Source organism: Rhipicephalus microplus, chromosome 4, assembly GCF_043290135.1.
Source record: "Rhipicephalus microplus isolate Deutch F79 chromosome 4, USDA_Rmic, whole genome shotgun sequence".
Lineage (NCBI taxonomy): Eukaryota > Metazoa > Arthropoda > Arachnida > Ixodida > Ixodidae > Rhipicephalus > Rhipicephalus microplus.
This window is the reverse complement of record NC_134703.1, coordinates 55368533-55387354: the sequence shown is the minus strand read 5'-3', so window position 1 is coordinate 55387354 and position 18822 is coordinate 55368533. Positions and strand designations below refer to the sequence as shown.

At 45.0% G+C, this 18822-nt stretch overlaps 1 protein-coding gene and 1 long non-coding RNA gene across 2 annotated transcripts; one reads left to right on the top strand and one right to left on the bottom strand.

The window, feature by feature from the left end:
- Positions 1 to 13881: 13881 nt before the first annotated feature.
- LOC142813917 (uncharacterized) lies at positions 13882 to 15494 on the bottom strand. Its single transcript, XR_012894734.1, has 2 exons — positions 15361 to 15494; positions 13882 to 14728 (listed from the first exon to the last, which is right to left on the bottom strand). It is a non-coding gene; the product is annotated as an uncharacterized LOC142813917 (long non-coding RNA).
- Positions 15495 to 15777: 283 nt separating this feature from the next.
- LOC142813916 (uncharacterized) lies at positions 15778 to 18209 on the top strand. The gene is made up of 3 exons (XM_075891869.1): positions 15778 to 15964; positions 16317 to 16801; positions 17867 to 18209. Exons 1-2 carry the CDS (start codon positions 15778 to 15780, stop codon positions 16577 to 16579), a joined length of 450 nt encoding a protein of 149 aa, XP_075747984.1. The 3' UTR covers positions 16580 to 16801; positions 17867 to 18209.
- The last annotated feature ends 613 nt before the right edge of the window (positions 18210 to 18822 follow it).

The following is an 18822-nucleotide window of genomic DNA, read 5'->3' as shown; positions in this document are numbered from 1 at the left end:
TTTAAGCAGCAATACTTATAAAAAATTATATGTTATATTTATTTATTGTAAAAGAGCCACAAAAAGGCATTATGTACAGTGGCCGGAACAAAGCACCGAACTCATTCTCAGTGCATTAGAATGCTTTACACGGCTAATATATCAGCGTTTAAAAGGTAATAATCGTTTTTGGGGTTCTACACACCAAAACAATAATAATATTTGAAGGCACGTCGCAGTGAAATAACTGTGACTGTTTTCGGGGCTCCTTATGACCGTCTGGTTGTTTTGATCTGCCGGTCTTGTTAATATGTGCTGTAATTTATTAAGTTTGTTGTAATTGTCTATTACAACGCGTGTGTCACTTGCTTATGGTTCGTTAACCTGTACTTCTCCGTTTCGACAATACCAGAATGACGTTTACATAGCTTGGTTGCGTAATTTAAAGAAAAAGTATTTTCTTGATCTATGTATACCTTCTGCGTCACTTTTCCGTTTAAGAATAATACGTCGAGACGATTCCTCTCATAAATTATCAGAATCGCATTCACACACTATTTTGGATTAGATAGTGAAAATCCGGGTAGCAAAGAGGTAGTAATGGGGCACAAAAAGTAGTAACGGCTGCACTTACTACATCTTTCATTCCAGTTACTAACCGTTTACTAACGTAGGTAGTAATAGGTCGCAAAAAGTTAGTAACGGTTGCAGGTAGTAACTGTTTACTAACTTACGTAGTAAACAGGTAGCAAAAGAGTAGTAACTATCGAAGAAAGGTAGTAAGCGCTGCAGTTACAACCTATTTTCTTGCAGTTGCAACCTTTTTACCAACTTTTTTTACAGAGTGTTCCAGTACACGTCAGCAAATGACGTCCAATGTGTTCTATGTACTGGACTTCCCCCCCTTTTTAGGTTCCTTACATTATCCTATAGCACCAATTCGTTTTCCTGCAAGTGAGGGTCCATTAGACTTCGTTTGCACCCCATTAGAGGCACCCTAATTGCAATCTGTTGAGCGAATTCGAGTCACAACCGACTTTCATGCTCACTACATCGAGCAGCCATGTTCTATTCATCGACGATAAGACGCGCGGTTTCTCATCACCGACGAGGCAAACAACGAAAAAGTTGTTGCCACGAAAAGCGCGCGACCACGGGTTTGTCGGGCCAGCGGCGCCAATTGGATTCTCCTACCGCAATTCCAACGGCAACGACGCGGGGTCTGGCGAAAACCTCGTAAACAGGCCCTGGGCACATCGAAACCCCGATGTGCAACGTAGCTTGGTGTGCGCGGGAATCTCATCCCGCTTGTGCGTGTGAGAACCCGAGGTATATAAGCGCCTCTTTATTCGATGTCCCAGCAGCGCGGCCACTGGCCAATCGCCTGCTGCCTCTTTCTCTCGTGCCAGTCGCGGCCACCGGTGGTCTCGCGAGATCTCGCCCGCTCCGCGACTGTAGCGTAGCTCGTCAGCATGCTCTGCGCTGCACGGCTCACGATAGACACCGGTAGTCCCCGGGCGCTTTCGGCCCCTTAATAGGGTCGGAAATTGAGTTCCCGGCGTTGGGCCCGTAATCGCGCCTATTTGTGACGCTGTTATTACTTTATTATTGGGTTTAGCGGCCACGTATATCTGCCGGCGGCGACGGCTCAATATGCTCCCAGTTTCGGGGCACCCCAGCCATCCGTCGAACACGGCAGCGCGTTTGTCGCCTCATTGCTTTTCAGCTCTCCCCTTTTCATCTCCGCTCTACCCTGGTGGCCGCGCCAGGACAATATGCTTTCGGCAGCGGCACACGTGAGCATTTTGCTTTGCGTTGTTAAGCCTAACGTGGCGCTGAACAAGCTGTTTCCCTTTTTCTTTCCCTTTTCTTTTCTTTTGTTTTGCTCGCATGGCATAGATGAAGAATGAGTTTAGTGTTTTCATATACATACTTTTTGTGAAAGCGCCGAGCCCATGTGCCTCTTTCCTTTTTCTTCGCTCAGTCTCCTGAATTGGATCCTTACGGCTTGTTATTGGTGATGTGTTAGTACAAGCTAGGAAACGAAATTGTGTCTTTCACCAACGCAGCATTGATGACGCGCGTAAGCGCTTACGTTGCCCGCGAATATATGTAATGAGTATTGCGATATTGCCACGGCAGGAGACCGCAAGTAATCACGCAAAAAAGATATATAAGAAATGGCAGAGCTATCGCTACTCAAATAATGCGGCGGCATCATTCTGTTGTGATGTTGAGATACTCATGTTATATGGTCACTTAAACACTTTAATGCCATGATATTCAAATGAGGGCGGAATCCAACGTCGATAAAGTAATGCATCGGCAAGTCCAGAACGAAGTGTTTCACTGCAATTTGTGCCAGTGAAAAAACGTTGAATAAAACTCGCATTCGTCAAGCTCCATCTTATGAGGTATTCCAGGTAATGTTCAAGGTGGAAATCCTCGCAGAACTTCTTCGGAATATTCAGATGACTGCTCGAAAGAGAGCTGTGAATTATCCTGTAAAGAATGCGCCACCACAATTATTTTCGTGTTGAGGTGAAGCCGCCAGTAATATCCACCAGTAACGTCATTAGTAATAGAGAGTGAGGTACTGTACCTTCACGAGGCCAACTAAGAATCCTGTGGTATAAGGTGCTACTCCTGACAGGTATATGTTGAGTTGAAACCGCGATTATGTTCTAGAGTTTTTCGCAGAAAACTGGGGGAAAAATTGCGCAAGACGTGTTAGGTATTCTGTACAGGATGCATCGCCGCATTAACTTATATGTTGAGGCGAAGCCACCAGTGACCTTCAAGGGTGCTTAATAACGGATGGCAAATATGTACATTTGACACACTTGTAACAACTCCTGCGCAAAATGCTCTATTTAAAACCAATTCAGTTGAGGTGAAGCGACCATTGATGTTCAAGGGTGTTTCCGACATAGGAGAGTGAACTTATACTTGGCCAAACGCATGTGTGCAGTCCTGATAAAATGCACCACCACAGAAAGGGTTTTATTGAGGTGAAGCCAACCTTTAGGTCTGTGAGTGTCGGATATCAGGCAGCAAATAATTTTTCATGCGAGAATGGGTACAAATCCTGCAATGGATGTGATACCATGAACAATTTTTTCTTGAGACAGATTGACTATGCTTTTGTATAGTGTATGACTTTTGGGAAGAAGTCCGATCCTAGAAAGCATTCCTATGGAGAAAGAGAAAAGATGCAACTAGAAAAAAGGAGAAATACCGATATCAAGAACTTGTTGCCGTCATCGTGAACTGCCGAAGCGTAGTTAATAAAGTTGCTGAGCTCTTGGGCTTAATTGAGAGTGTTAACGCAGATATAGTCCTTGGCACAGAATCTTGGCTAAAGCCCTTGATTGCTGATAGTGAGGTGTTTCCGCAAAATTACGTCGTCTATCGCAACGATAGGCTCACAGCAGGTGGTGGCATTTTTTTTACTTGTTCGTTCTTTTTTAAAGTCATTTGAAGTTGATTATAAGTGCGACGCACTGGAATCTGTATGGTGCAAGATAATATTGCCTGATAACTTCGCATTTTTGGTCGGAGTGGTTTATCGCTCACCGAGCTCAGATATTAGCATAATGCAAACGTTAGATGAAATTCTTTCTAAAGTGTCAGCCCAGACAATACTCCTAGGGGGGATTTTAATCTGCCTGACTTAACCTAGGGTAATGGTTCTTGTATAAGTATAAGCGGGCGCATGAACCTTGCGATGAAAAATATCGTCGACACGTTTGGCTTGACGCAGTACGTTACCACCCCTACTCGCAATGATGCTGTGTTAGACTTGTTGTTTTGTAACTCGCCAAATTTCGTAAATGACGTGACTGTGATTCCAGGAATTAGTGACCATCTTGGTGTTGTTGCTTGTATCCGAAAGAAAAAAGTGTGTGCGAAGTTACCTACGAGTAGAAGGATCTACTTTTATGACAAGGGTGACTACGATGCAATTTCTAAAAAAACTTCGTAGTTTGTTCCCTGTTATCGAATGTCTTTTTGAAGAGGGCAATGTGCATGATATGTGGGACAAATTTAAGAATATATTTTCCGAGTTAACAAATAGACATATCCCCAGTGTTCATTCATCACGGCTAAAAAAGCACAAACAACCATGGGTAACAGCACATATATTAAAACTTATCAACAAAAGGAAGAGGGCATTAGGCGCATTCAAGAAAAGCAAATCAGTTGCTCACTTTGAAAAACTGAAGTCGATTAGCTAAAGATAGAAAAAGCTAAAGATGGTTACTTCACTGAGCTGAGCAACAAAATGAAATCAATTCCTAAAATGCTTTGGAAGTACTTAAAACAGTGTGGCTCAGATTCCTTTGGAATACAGGAGTTAAATTATAACGGCTAGTTAATTACGAATGACGAGGATAAGGCTGCATGCCTAAACAACTTTTTCCACTCGGTATTTTTACCCAAACACAGCTGTAATTATCATCCAACTATTATGAGCATTTCGCCTATGCTTCCTGTCGAGCTTAGTGTTAATGGAATTAAAAAACTATTGAAGGACGTTGATGAGAGTAAATCTAGTGGTCCAGATAGAATTTCTCCGCGTGTACTCAAGCGTTGTGTGGGGCCAATTTCTATGTATCTTTATGCAATTTTTTAAAGATCTTTAGCGACAGGTACCTTACCACATGACTGGAAAATTGCGCACGTGGTACCGATACATAAAGGTGGGTCCAAAAAAGACGATGGTAATTATATACCAATATCACTTACGTCTATCCCGTGTAAAGTTCTCGAACATATTTTATACAAAGAAATAATAAATCATTTAAACAAGCATAGGGTACTAATCAACGAGCAGCATGGATTTCGCAGAGGGCTGTCTTGCACAACACAATTAGTTGAATTTTATCATGATGTAATATCGGGCGTAGATACTGTAGGACAGGTTGACGGTGTGTTCTTGGATTTTCGGAAAGCGTTTGACACGGTGTCACATTCACTCTTACTGTTTAAGCTTACCACTCTCAACATTGATAAGACTGTTTTTAAATGGATCGAATGTTACCTTTCCCAAAGAACACAAACCCTAGTACTGAATGGAAAGTGCTCCGAATACGCCGATGTTACCTCAGGGGTCTCACAAGGCTCCGTCCTGGGTCCGCTATTGTTTCTAATTTATGTTAATGATATCTCTGCAAGAATCTCATCTTCTATACGGTTGTTTGCGGATTACTGTGTTGTGTACAAAAAAATTTTTGATCACAATGATGTATTAGAACTTCAGAAAGACTTATCGTTCATTCATAGCTGGTGTACCAAATGGAAAATGAATTTGAATATAACAAAGTGTGTACATATTTTATTTACCAAAAAGATGAAACCATTTCAGTCACAGTACCATCTTAACAATGTACACTTGAAACAAGAGAGTACATATAAGTACCTAGGTATAACACCATCATCTGAATGTTCATGGAGGCCTCAGATTGACACTCTCATAGCCAAAGCTGGTAAGGCCTTAAATTCCATTCAAAGAAACCTGTGATGTTCGCATGTGAATTTAAAACGTAAGGCGTACACTACTTGTATCAGACCTATCTTAGAATACGGTTGTGTCGTGTGAGACCCCGCCGAGGTAACCTTCATTGCTGCTCTGGAACAATTACAAAATCGTGCTGCCAGGTTCGTCTTGGGACGGTACGGAAGGAGGGAGAGCTGCACTGCAATGAAGGCTGAGCTAGGATGGGAGTGTCTTTCTGACCGCCACCAGAAGCAGAGATTAAAATTTCTTTATTGCATTTATTACAATAAAACTGGAATTAATAGAGAAATATACCTACACAACCCTCATTACACTTCAAAACGTTTTGATCATAGTAGCAAAATTCGGGAATACCCAGCTAAAACGAACATGTATGCCAATTCATTTTTTCTTAGAACGATTAAACAGGGGAACAGGCTAACTGAAATGCAAGTACATAGTGGGAACGAAGGTGTATTTTATTCACTGCTGTAAACCCGTGTTGTAACCTGAACGAAGATGTATTGATGTGTGAACAAAATTCTACTATGTGTGTGAACGAAAATGTATTTCAGTTATTTATGTGTGAACAAGTTAAAGTTGTATTGTGTGTGTGAACGGAGATGTGCGTCATTTATTGATGTAACCCCCCTGCTATAACGCCTTTGGGCGCTGCGGGGTATCTGATGAATGAATAAAGAATAAAGTCACCACAAAAAGTTAATGCGGTTTCTTGAAGCCTGGCGTCACACATCACTGCGCATTTAGTGCGCACAATCCAGCGCGACCAATCACGTGGCTTTGGGGTTATATAAGTGCGCGTTCTAATAAACTTATCAGCTGCTTCTTGGAATGCTATCTGTTCTTTACGTTATTGCTAGATGTGAGCAGAGAGAAGTACTTGTATATAAAGACGAAATAGAGCTTAGACCTAGTATAGACGAAAACTTTCGCTACGTAGCACATAGCTGTCCATCGAAACAAAAAAGATTCTGAACACTTTTTGTGTGTTTTCATTTTAGCCACCGCATCTTTTCAGAATCAAATTCTCGCAGAAGCATACAAAAGAGAATGTTCAAGCCTGCCCACCACGCAATAGCAAGCACTCCGAATCGCATCATTTGGTGATTTAAGGCTCATGTAAACGCAAATAAGGCAGAGCGTTTGCCGCGGAGAAGTTTAAATAGAAAGGTAGTTGTTATAAATTCGCTATTTCATCAATCAATGTAATGTGTTGAGCCAATAAAGAGAAGAAGCAATTTAAATACAGAATTTCAGTTAGCAGTCCGCTGCTATACTCCAACAAAGTAATGTACTAACGCGGTAAACAAGACAAGCAAGCGAATAAGCAAAGGGCTTTTATAATTAGGAATAAGAACGTCACCGTGACAAAAGTCGGTTCCACCTCATTGAACACAAAGCCGACTTCACAAGACGTGCAAAGAGGAAACGGCGGTTGCGAAATGTTTCTACGAAATTCAGGGCTGTACAAAATAGATATAAGCAACGTAAAACACGGTGTAAATTCTCGTATTCGAAAACCCACGTCTATACATTCATTCTGAGATTGCGGGTCACAGACGGACCTTTCCCGGATTCACAAGTGAATGACGCTTCAGGCTTGCGAAAAGGTACACCGCTGGGAGGGCGTTACGTTCATTTGCGAGTGCGCGCGTGGCATTACCCAGCGGCTGTGGCAAAGCGCCAGAGCTAGGGAAAAAGGTTCGAGTTAACAAGAGACGAAGATTGACAGCGTTATCGAGTTTATTCCACCTCCCCAACTCGATTCGCACCCTAGAACGGGGCAAACAAAAGCTCATCGTCGGAACCCGAAGGGCACCCCTCATTCCGATTCGCCAAAAGCGAATTTGTAACCAGAAGCTTCCGCTAGGGAAGCAGATGCTGCTTTGCGCGACATAACAGTTGGTGCACAGCCAGAGCCGCACTAACGATTGTTTTGTTACCCCTATTCCGTCCGCTTGTGTCAATTCTACGGTGGCGTACAGAAACAGCGACGTCACCATTGTGTGCCGAACCCGGCCTCGACAATCAAATGTCGCAGCCACCATCGTCGACAGCCAAATGGCGCATGGTGCGACGTTGTATAACTCTGTGCGTAAAATTGCGTGTCCTCGCGCTACCGTGATGCATACTGTGCGCGATTCATTAGAGAAAAAGCGCGGACACTCTTCCGCCGTTGTAGACTATTTTATTTTACGGATACCAGCGAATAGCGTGCGGAACGAATATGAAATAGCTTATTTCGTGCATTATTAACGTACTAAGCTGCGATAACCACAGCGCTTTAATAACGTTCTGAGCTGTTAGTGTGACTTTCTTGCAGATCACTCACGTTAACTATTTGTGTGCGTATTCGTATAAGTGCAAGGCAAATTATATAAGGAATAGTCGTACTGGAGGAGCTGTTCACCAAGCTCTGGGGGTGAACGGAAGTGAAGATGTCAATCACGCTTTAATTATTTGCGTGCGTGCTTTCGTATATGTACACATGTTTACACGCATGCAAAATTAAATTTTCGGGAAAGGGGGTATAAAGCCCCAATTCGCCCACCCCTTTCTCGGATACGCCAAAGGTCAATCACAGTTTCGGAAAATGAAACCTCGGAAAGACAAATAACCTATAATAATACAAGACAAGTTCGCTTCGGCGTAAAAAAAAAATGTTTTCTCTCATTGCATGACAAACTTGCAACACTACGATGCAGTTGTATACTTCACCCTGTAACATCTTTGTACTGCGGCAAAGCTTTAAAAAATGTATTACGCAATGCATATAAGACTTGCCTTCCAGTGCGCTTTGCGCACCGTGGTAAATCTTCGACACCTCTCTGCTACGAACGAGGGTGCGGGTTCGATTCCCGACCATGGCAGCCGCATTTAGTTGTTCGCGAAATGTAAGAAAACACCCGGTGCACGTTATTTACGCTAATATGGCTAAAGCTTTTTTTTTTCATGCGTTTGCTACCTCAACTCATCCAGATTTTTCCAGGTGTTTGCTTCGTCAACTTTCACGTAACAATCGAATATTGAAATGAGCCGAAGTGAGGATTGTTTCTTCCTGGACGCAACCAAAAGTCGACCCTCACGTTTCAGTTGTGGACGCGTTACAATCGAGTTAATACGGCACTTACTTGGATACGGTACTTACTTGGAGGACGAAAATTTAACCCGGCAGCTCCGTTATGAGGCGAGTCTCCTTAATGGGGTTGTGGTTTCTGCATGCAACACCTCAATACCTTAAGGTGATGTTTTTCGTTTGCTCCTTTACCTGCATACTGTAAAGACTATGACGTCCTACTTCTGCCAGTAAAGATTCTGGCAGATACCCAACGTAGTAGTTTCAAACACAGCTGCTCACTAAGTCACAACTTCAACCACTATTTGTTCAGCGAATTGGGAGCGTGGGAACACACAAAAGACGAACGTCGTCTGTTGCGTGTTTCCACGCTCTCAGTTAGCTGTACGAATAGAACTACCAGCTACAATAAAACTTCCTGTCGAGCTAGTTGGGTGTTGTACCCCAAACGTCATATTTTGTAGCGCAAAGAGGAAAAAAAAGAAAGAACTAGTTGAAAAGAGAGAAATACAGTGCACACAGCAAAGGCTTGCACTGTGTGCTGTCTTCTTTTCTTTTCAGCTAGTTGCTTCTTTGGTTCCTTTTTAAGCTAAAAAATATTACGTCTGGTCTGCAACACTATCTATCCCACCTTCAGTTCCTCAAACACTGTGTTTGTTTATTTGCTTCAATACTACTGGAGTCGGATACAAGCATCGTCTAAATGAACGCTATATATTGTTAGCTAGTAGACGCTAGCGTTGGCTAGAGACGGCTAAATGCCTACTTATACCGGCTATTGCTGACTTTGCGTCGAAGAGCCTTCCACCTGTAGACGCAGCAGGCTCCGTGACGTGCTGTGCTCGGAGGCACAGCTTTTGTGCCATTTGTCACGTGATCGTAGACCGCGGTGGCGAGCTTTGAGCTGGGCGGAGCCTACACACCGTAACATCTCTACAAACGCCTGCAGTATGTCCGCGGCGCCTATACCGCTGTTTATGAGTAGATCTACGCTAACACCGACATTCTCTTCATGCATCCTCATTCTGATGATTCAGTTGTGTACCACTCTGTTACGGTTCTCCAGATTATCCATTTCTTTGTGTTATTTTTCTCGCAGCAAACTTTTATGCTCCTGACAGCTCAACCATGACACGTTGGCATTACCGTGCGAACTTTCACTTTCGTACAGATCACTCGCCACCGCCGATCTAAGGCTGCCGTGGAGCACGCGCAAACGATGGGTACAAAAACGTACACGGGTAAGCGCTCTCGGAGCGGCCTCACCGTGGCGTATTACGTCGACACTGGCACAGCAGGGCGAAAGAGTAAGACTCTCACTGGCAAGTGCGATGCGTCGGTGTCGAGAGCGGTTCTCGGGAGCAATCACTTTAACAAGGGATCGCAGCGCTTACCTAATTGCCGCCGGGCAGAGAGCGCGCGGAGGAAAGGCCGGCCGGGGCCCCCTTCTCTTGTTAGATACCGATTCCAGGGGCCAAATCCCCGGTATTTTGCCAATTACGGAGGCTAACGCTGGCCCCGAGGAAGCCCGATACTTGGCGACGACCCCGCAGTTTGATAATCCCCTCTGACAGCCGGATTACCCGGCGCGGCGCGCTACGCCTGTGCACGATGGAAAGAGAGCGACCGCGCATCGGTGGAGCGATGCGCCGCACTGGACGCGTCGTGCTGCGTTTCTTACAAAAAGCCGAGGGCACGCAGTTGCCGCTGCAGACACGGCACGCGAGCAGCAAAAAAATGGGGGTGCAAAAAGATGGAAGAAACAAAGTGTGGATTTGGGATAGTTGGTATAAGAGACGGTTAGGTGTACAACGTGTAGGGGGAACTTAGAAAAAAAAAAAAAGAAACTCGGATGGTCGTGGTGTTCGTATAGCTACACTTTTGTCCTTTTTTTGCACACTGAGTTCACTTTAATTAAATGGCGAGATATTTCAAATGCGAGCGGGCGCATTAGCTACGCCTGTGGCGACTATATTATGTACGGAGATGGTAAGGATATCTTCTTCCCTTCCCTCAAATATAAGAGAATATTACAACAAATTTAACTTCAAGAAATATGTAAAATGACGCGGCTTGTTATCCTGATGGCAACACATGCATGCATATTTTATTTAATATTACAAGAAAACAAGAAATCCGTCACTTGTGTTGGTCTAGTGAGCTCCTGTAGTTAGAACTGCTCGTATATTATTCATTTATTTATTTAACAATACTGTAGGTCTTCTGCAGACCCATACATGATATTGACGTGGCATTAGCTGGACTTTGTGGCTGTCACTGAATGACCAGACTAATATCAATAATAATTTATCAAGGATTCAAGTTCATGATCGTCGTCGTGTTCAATGAAGGTATTTCACGCCTGTGTGTTATGTGTTACACCCTCAGACGTCTTTTATCTTTCCAACACCTGCAGCCTACAGTGCATTGCTTTTCCTTGATTCCCGCTGAAGTAATCGTTTGCCACGCGCTGCTTTATTTCGGGTCATCGTCCCTTCTGATAGTTGCCGGCCTCCAGCCTCCTATCAGAAAAGTTATTTTACGCTGGAAAGCTCTTTTGAACCCAACTCACACCCAATAATCGCTAGAAGAAACATAAAGTAACCTTTTTCTTCCATGATTGGTTTTTACATTTTGACTGGAGGACGTTTTTATGTGTTTTTTTTTCGAATGTTTTTTACTTCAGAAGTCCAAAAACAAAACATTGAGCCAGTGGTAAACACATTTAAGGAGTTCGGTACATTCAGATTAGGTCATCAGAGCTCAGTGGTTGTGAAATGAAAAAAAAAAAGGCTTCTGTATTCCTGCTTCTCACCAAAGTACGCCAAATCTGGAACAACGTCTGATTTGGCAGCATTAAGTCCTTCAACCAGCTTCGGGACTTCACCCCGAAAATGGTGCCAATCCCCCTCACATTACCTGCCTCGGCGTCACCCACACTCTAAAAAAAAAGAGAGCGAGTAAAAAGGGTGTCTTTTTGTCCCACAACAATAATCGTCATCTATATTGCGTTCCATCCTTGCGCTATCGCCCCACGCCCGGTACATTCCGGTCACGATCGACATGCCCATTATCAGGGTTACATTGCATTCTCGATAGGAAAGTGGTCAGCGCCGAGTTTTCAAGAAAGGAAGCGCACGCAAGCCTGATGACGATTATTGTTGTGGGACAAAGAGACACCCTTTTTTCTCGATATTTTTTTAGAGTGCATGACTTCGGTCGGGCGTCTTCTTCTTCTTCTTCGTTTTTTTTCTTTGCCGTCCAGCTCTTCAAATATGTCACACTGGTGGTGTTGGCAGCAGTGTAGATCAACGAAGAAATACTCCCCCAAGATTTACCAGTTTCGCTTTCCTTGCTTGAATTAATGTTATCTGATGGTGACGATGGACAACGCAAGTGCCGAAAAAACTATGTGGTACACGAGGTACACAATATATATATATATATATATATATATATATATATATTGAGTTCTAGATAGCTAACGGAACACCAATAATTGCCAATTTTTATAGCAAGCTTTGTACACAAATAAAACGACGATGTGCAAAAAAGGAAACGCACCGCCCACTTTGTCCACCATCTTTTAAATAGCGCGCAAGTTATGTTTTAGAACAAACGTATACCAGCTGGGCCGTCTGTACACCAATTTTGCCTTATGTTAACCGTTTAATGACGATCTACTATACAATATTAACAGCCCATTCTCTTTTTCTTTCTTTTTTTGGCGTATGAGTTGACAACTCTCGATAAACAGTCGTTCCAAGCACTGCTTGGATCGACTGCGCGGTGGTGTAAATGTGAATAGCTTATTTAGCCTCACTCAGTAGTTTATTTAAAAACAAAATGATCGAAATAATGTGCAAAACACTCGTAGGGTTATTTATTTATTTATTTATTTATTTATTTATTTATTTATTTATTTATTTATTTATTACAGTTTGTAATGCGTACTACTAGCTTTGTATGTGTTGTTAGTAATATTATTGAGACAACACATTTTCTTAAGGCTGCTCCCATCTTTTGATTTTCATTGGAAACACACCGTCGAAGCTTGAGGACGCAAGCCACTTGAGGTTTCGCACAATAAAGCTCTCCTTTATTGCCTCTAATCGGGTCTATAACTGCGTTGAAGAGCTGAATCTTTGATGCTAATCTTTGTTCATTTAATTTCTAGCGGTGTGCGAATAGTGCAATTCATGTTTGCAGCGAATTCGATGCGAATAGTCATTTGTCAGAATAATTTTGTATTAAACATCATTCGAGTGGTACATATCAAGTACTATAATGAAAAAAAAAAAATAGCACATTTGTCATGACCCCTCTAACCTGCACAATGATATACATAATTTTAGCAAGGCTTGTGAGAATGCCGTTCTTTTCGGTTCGAAGTGAAGTGGAGGCGATTTTGAATAGCAGCAGGATTTAAATTTAATTAGAGTGCATGTCATAACTTGGTAAAATACGCTACGTTTACAAATTAACTTTACTTTCAGCATGTAAGTCCGTTAAACAAGCCTTAAATAAAATTATCGATGTGAGGAAGTCATCTTTACTGGAGGGCTAAACGTGCGGTCTAATATGTGCTTATTCGCTCATTTAGAATTGTTTAAATTACTGTAATACTCGTTATAATATTCCGAGTGCTCAAATTTTCGAGCAAGCCTGCTAGTTTTTGACTCATGCATGAAGAAAGCAAGACGCTCCTAGCAATGTGCTTGGCTACGGACACAGCTTGCTGTACGCATATATTTTAAGCAAATGTAACTGACAAAGGCGACTGCCTGTTACAGTCACTAATGTTTAACTGTAATATTCTCACACATTTGTGCCCCCCCTCAATGAATGGTGTCGGCTTATTAAAGTAGCATACTCCAACTGCAGTAGCGCCTCCTGCAACTATAACGGCTAGTCATATAATTAAAACGGCACGAAACGAAACAGGGAGCAATAGACACACGGCTAGCACTGACTGCAAACGGGTTAGGTTTATTGTGGAAACACATCATCATACTTTGAAATGGGGTACACAGGGGAGTGGTAAGTCATCAAGACTTCTAGTAGCACATGCGTCCGCAGTTGCGAAACACCTTCAGTCAAATATAGTTAGATAACGATGTACACTTTGTTACTTGAATTTATCGAATATATTATATACTGCATATTTACTGCGTACACTATTTATACTAGGGACGCGCGCCAACTTGCTCGCATTCAGGCGCTTTTAGAACTGCTCTAGATGGTTCAAGGTCACAAGCATTGTTCGCAAAAAAAAAAAGAACTTCCGGTCACCTCATTTACCAGCTCCTAACGTCAAAACTGAAAGCACGTTTTCAATTTCTTTTCAAGCGTGAGGAAAGTCTTCCTTTTGTTTTGTTTTTACTTTTAAAACGTGCGTAAAGTACAAAGGAATGCTTCTTAAATTGTATGTACCTTAAATGAACATTTATTTGAATATATTTTTTGCCAAATAAGGGAAGGAAACTGTAGAAAAAACAGCGGGCTATTTTCTAAAGCTCTTGTGGTCCACCAATGCTATTAAAGCACATCGGCGGAAAAAAACCGGAAGTCATCAAGAGGCTGTGTATGCAAGCCTGGGGCTGTATAGCGGGGCTGTGTAGCGGACAGCATTCGTGGCGCCTTTCCGATGGGCGCTGCAAAGCTCTCGCTGAGTGCGCAGTGGTTGACGGTCGCTCCTAGGGCGGCTCTCGCTCGTACCTCCTCCAGCCGGCAAGCAGAAAGGGACGGGGCCCCTGTGGGCCTAGCCGCCGGCGCGCAAAGCCGCTCTCCGGTTTCACGGTGCCCGCCCACCGCAGCGGAAGCGGGCGTGGTAACGCCTTGAGACCCCCACCCCACGAGGGAAACGACGCCGAATACGACGCGCTCCTCTCGGCAGCGGCAGTGTACCAGCATCTCCGGAAGCGGCTACACATAAAATTAATTGCCTCGGCACGGCCGGCAGTCCTTGAAGAGCTGCTGCTGCTAAGTCGAGAGCCCAGGACGACGTGCTTATCTCATTGGACGCGCTTCTCGGACACGTCGGCTTGACCCTCGCCTTGAATCAAGCCAGCTGCACATCGCTTTCCGTCTGAGATGCCAGGTATCGCGACCGTCCGTAGTAGCGCTGACAGATAAGTGAAGGAGAAACGAATCTGAAAATAAAACGGGCGTTCTCGGTTTATAGACTATTTTACATTATTCACGTAGGCAGTGACACCTCAGGTTAGTAAACGAACGTTTTTTAGTTCTCGCTTGAACCACAGTAATGTTAACAGGATCAGGGTCATAAAACGTCAATTTCACGAAGTTTACCGCTTTCATGCGCATGCTTCTATAAACCACGATATGATTATGAGATAGACTGTATAGGACAGAGCTCCGGAAATTTCGGCCAACTGGGGTTCTTCAACGAGCATCTAAAAGTACAGGGGCCTCAAGCACTTCCGCTACTTCCGCCTCAATCGAAAATATGGCCGCTGCGGCCGCGATTCGGTGCTGCCACCTTCGGGTCGAGTATGTATACGCCGTGACGTGTGACGGCAAGGTTAGCAGCCGAATACGGCTAGTCCGAAAGCCAACTGTTCAGTCGGAAATTTTTGTTCAAATGCCCTTGAAAAGGGACGATGAAAAATATAGCCACCTAATCTGATTGTAGTTTCATTCAGTAGTCATTGCAATCATTTCAGACTTTGATATCGGGGCAATATCTGATTATTTTGTTTGCTGGCTTTTTGGTTTGCTGGCCCGTGGTGCAAAAGAAGCCCTGTTAGTTTAGAGCACTTACGTGTCACAGCCGTCACCTCTATCTGCTCTTGAGCCGTCACTGGCTTGGCGTGCCCCCGTTGTCAGTCCCTCACGCGACCTTACGAGCTCAGGCGCAGTCACGGCTGTCTCCTCCCGCGCCCTGGACCCCTTCGCGTATGAGCAAGGGTGGCGCGGGCCCCATTCAATACCGTATCTGGGGTAAGCTGTTCCTGGGAGAAAGTGTCCGCGGAGCAGTCATAGCGCAGAGCGCTCATTCCTTACTCGAACCAAAGAGCATAGTCGGCAGGACCCCTAGTGCCAGTATGCCGGGTTCAGAAGTTCCACGCGAGCCAACTGCGACAGGCGCTTACTGTATTGGGTACTCCGGGGGCCACTCTGCCGAAGGGCGTGACTTCAGTGATAGGCTAACTGGCCGACGCAGACTTGTGGAAGACGTATGCTACAATTGCGGTCAAACTGGTCACGTGAGGCGGCAGTGCTTGGCGCGATAGCGCAAATACAGGCCATTCGAGAAACTGTTACGGCCGGCAACACTGAACACTATATCAGTGTGCCGCAGCCCACGGCAATCAATGTCAGGAGCTTGGAACGCTGCCCGGTACGTGCGGACGAGGAGCAAGCCGGTGAGTCGATCAGTCACAGATCCCTATGTTTGCCGCATATAGCACAGGTGCAGTCGCCGAAAACCCCAATGGGCGTGGCAGCACAGGGAGTTATCATACCAGCCCTTATTGATAATGGCTCGGGTATCTCTTTAATAGGTGACGCGTTGCTGTATCAGTGGAAAGCTAAAAAGCTGAAGCTTCGTAACGCAAATGTTTTTTTTTTTTGAGAATGTCATCAAACCACGTATCAAACGCTGAAGCTTGTGTTTGCTTGCGAATAAGCTTTAACTTAGAAAACGAAGCGTCAGCGATTTGTTTGTTTGCCCGGATGTATCAGTGCCAATGCTTCTCGGCTGAGATTTTATTGCAGGCGAGGGCTTCACGCTCGACTTTCCAGCAAGAGGCTACCACCTTCACGGACAGTCAGAGACAACGCCCTTTGCGGAGAGAACTGGCTCCATGCCGATACCAGGAAGCACGGAAGACGTGGGAGCCATGCGAACCACGTCAGCCTTCGCGCAGTCCCTCAAGAATTTCACGGGCACAGAACACAAGCGGAAGAAGCTGGAGGTCGTGCTCACACCGTTCTCGGGAATACTCGTAGAATGTCCCGGGAGGACCAACATCTTATAGTGCATCGCATCAGCACTGCTGACGTCCAGCCTTCGCGTTGTAACCAGAGACCGCTGAGCCAGCACAAGCGAGCCCTTCTCAATAAAAGCGCTGCACGAGATGTTCGACACCGGAGCCGTGTGACCCTCGGAAGATCAGTGGGCCTTGCCAGTGGTACTGGCACCATACAAAGGCAGTACGGCACGCCTTCGTGTGGATTACCGCAAGCTCAATGCGGTCACGGTAAGAGGTTCTGAAGATTTTTATCCTATGTGCCAGCAATATTGAGCATAGCCTACGCGCTTTGAAACGCGAATTTCTTCACTACTATATATTGCTCTCGGGGTTACACCTCCAAATCGAAGTTCCCCCTGACGATATCCTGTAAACGGCATTCACATGCCACATTGGCTTGTTTCAGTTCGTGCGTATGCCTTTTGGTCTTTCTAACAGTTCGAGTTTTTATCAGTGCATGATTGATGTGGCTTTGCATGATGCAAATTTTAATTATGCACTTTGGTATCTTGATGATGCGACGGAGTTTGCGCGCACGTTTTAAGAGCATCTTGAACACTTGCACACGGTTCTAGAGCGCATGTCAGCAGCCGGTCCAACAGTTCATCCCAGAAAATTGCAGCTTGCTACAAGATCAACCTGTTCGGGTTTGTTGTTGACAGTGGTGTACTAAAGCCAAACCCAGATAAGCTCCACGCATAAGAGTTTGAACAGGTTTTTGGGAATGATTGATTTTCCAATCGTGATTTTATTGGACAGTGCGCATGCAGGCATCACTCGATCACAGACACAGCTGCTGAAGAAAGGCGCTAAATGGCTCTGGAGCAGTGAGCAACAAGTAGCTTTCGACACGCTTTTGAGAGTGATTACTAGCAATGCACGTCCTTTCAGCTGCCAGATGTAAACAAAAGTTTTTGTGGTAGACCAATACAAGTGATTATGGCCTTAACGCAGTACTCTTTCTGGGGGGGGCGCCGGTACTCTGATGAGGCCCGTTGCTTTCGCAAGCCACCCTTTAACCGGTGCGGAGCGCAACCACTCGGTAACAGGGAAGGAATGTCTGGCCATCATTTTTGCATTAAAGAAGTTTGGCATGTTTTTGGACGGGACTCAGTTTGTTAATCAGACTGATCATCAACTGATCATATGCTGTGATTTTTTGTGCTTGTTTTTTTTTTCTTTTTTCCTCTCCTTGGCTGTTATGTTCGCCTCGTTGTTTGGCGCAAGTCGCAAATACTGTCGTTGGTGGCGAGAAGGAAATATTTATTGCTTTCCGTTTATTCCCCGCCCCAGGGTTCCTGCAGCCGGACGTGACCTGCAGACCTCCGGTCCCCAGCCCGTCTTCTTGAGGGGTGAGGGGGGATGTGTGGGAAGCACACGCACCGGCTATCAAGAGATGGCGCCACGTGTTGCGCCGTGTAGCGGTGCACGCGCCCCTCTTGCGCTCTTCAAAAGGGCCAGCCTGCGCACTGCTCGGAGAAGAAGTGCCGGGGCTGCCACGAAGAATGGATACGACCGTCCAAGCCGACTGACTGCAGCTGCCCAAGGATTATAGTCATCGCGCCTTTGTCTCGTCCCTGAGCCAAGCCTGCCGCATGCCGCGTTTAGATAATTAAATTATTGTTGTTTGTTTTGACGTGATGCCTCCGTTGTTCTTGTGGCTGGAAGGACGGCGAATCGCTCAACAGGTTTTTCGAACAGGACACAGCATGCCCGATACCCACAAGGTACGTACTCACTAGCGGCAAAAACACCCGCGACATGCCACGCGTGGCAACAATGCTGTTGCGAGCGGCAGGAATTACTAAATAGCGGCAGCAACGCACGACAAACGGGCGAGAGCGGGCGATCCCCATTTTTTGCGGCACGTCGCTAAGTGATAACCTGCCCGAAGCGAGCCGTACAGTTGCGGCACCACCTATACGCACGCGAAGAATTTTAGTGCATATAGCTTCCGAGACACGCGCCATGAAATCTCCAAGGCCGTGCCAAGACAACAGACCGTTGACAAAGCAGCTGTCTACACTCTGCTGCAGAGTTTCCTGGACCCGTGAAGTTTCACTAGCGATGTTCAGAAAGAGTGATTACACGGAGAGCAGGCTCGGAGCAGCTCCAGCGAAAGTCGCGCGCTCCAGAGAAGTGTCTTATAAAGCGGGGAACGCTGAGTTACACCAAGGCGAAGAAGGTGCGTTGCTCTATGCGTTGCAGAGCTATTTTTTATATGGGCGGATGCTATGAGCCATGCCGAC

Bases quoted from the DNA above. Each gene is read 5' to 3' on its own strand.
- LOC142813916 (XM_075891869.1), top strand. From the start codon at position 15,778: ATGCTACAATTGCGGTCAAACTGGTCACGTGAGGCGGCAGTGCTTGGC. The intron at 15,965-16,316 runs GTGAGTCGATCA...ATTTTATTGCAG, and splicing joins TGCGGACGAGGAGCAAGCCG to GCGAGGGCTTCACGCTCGAC.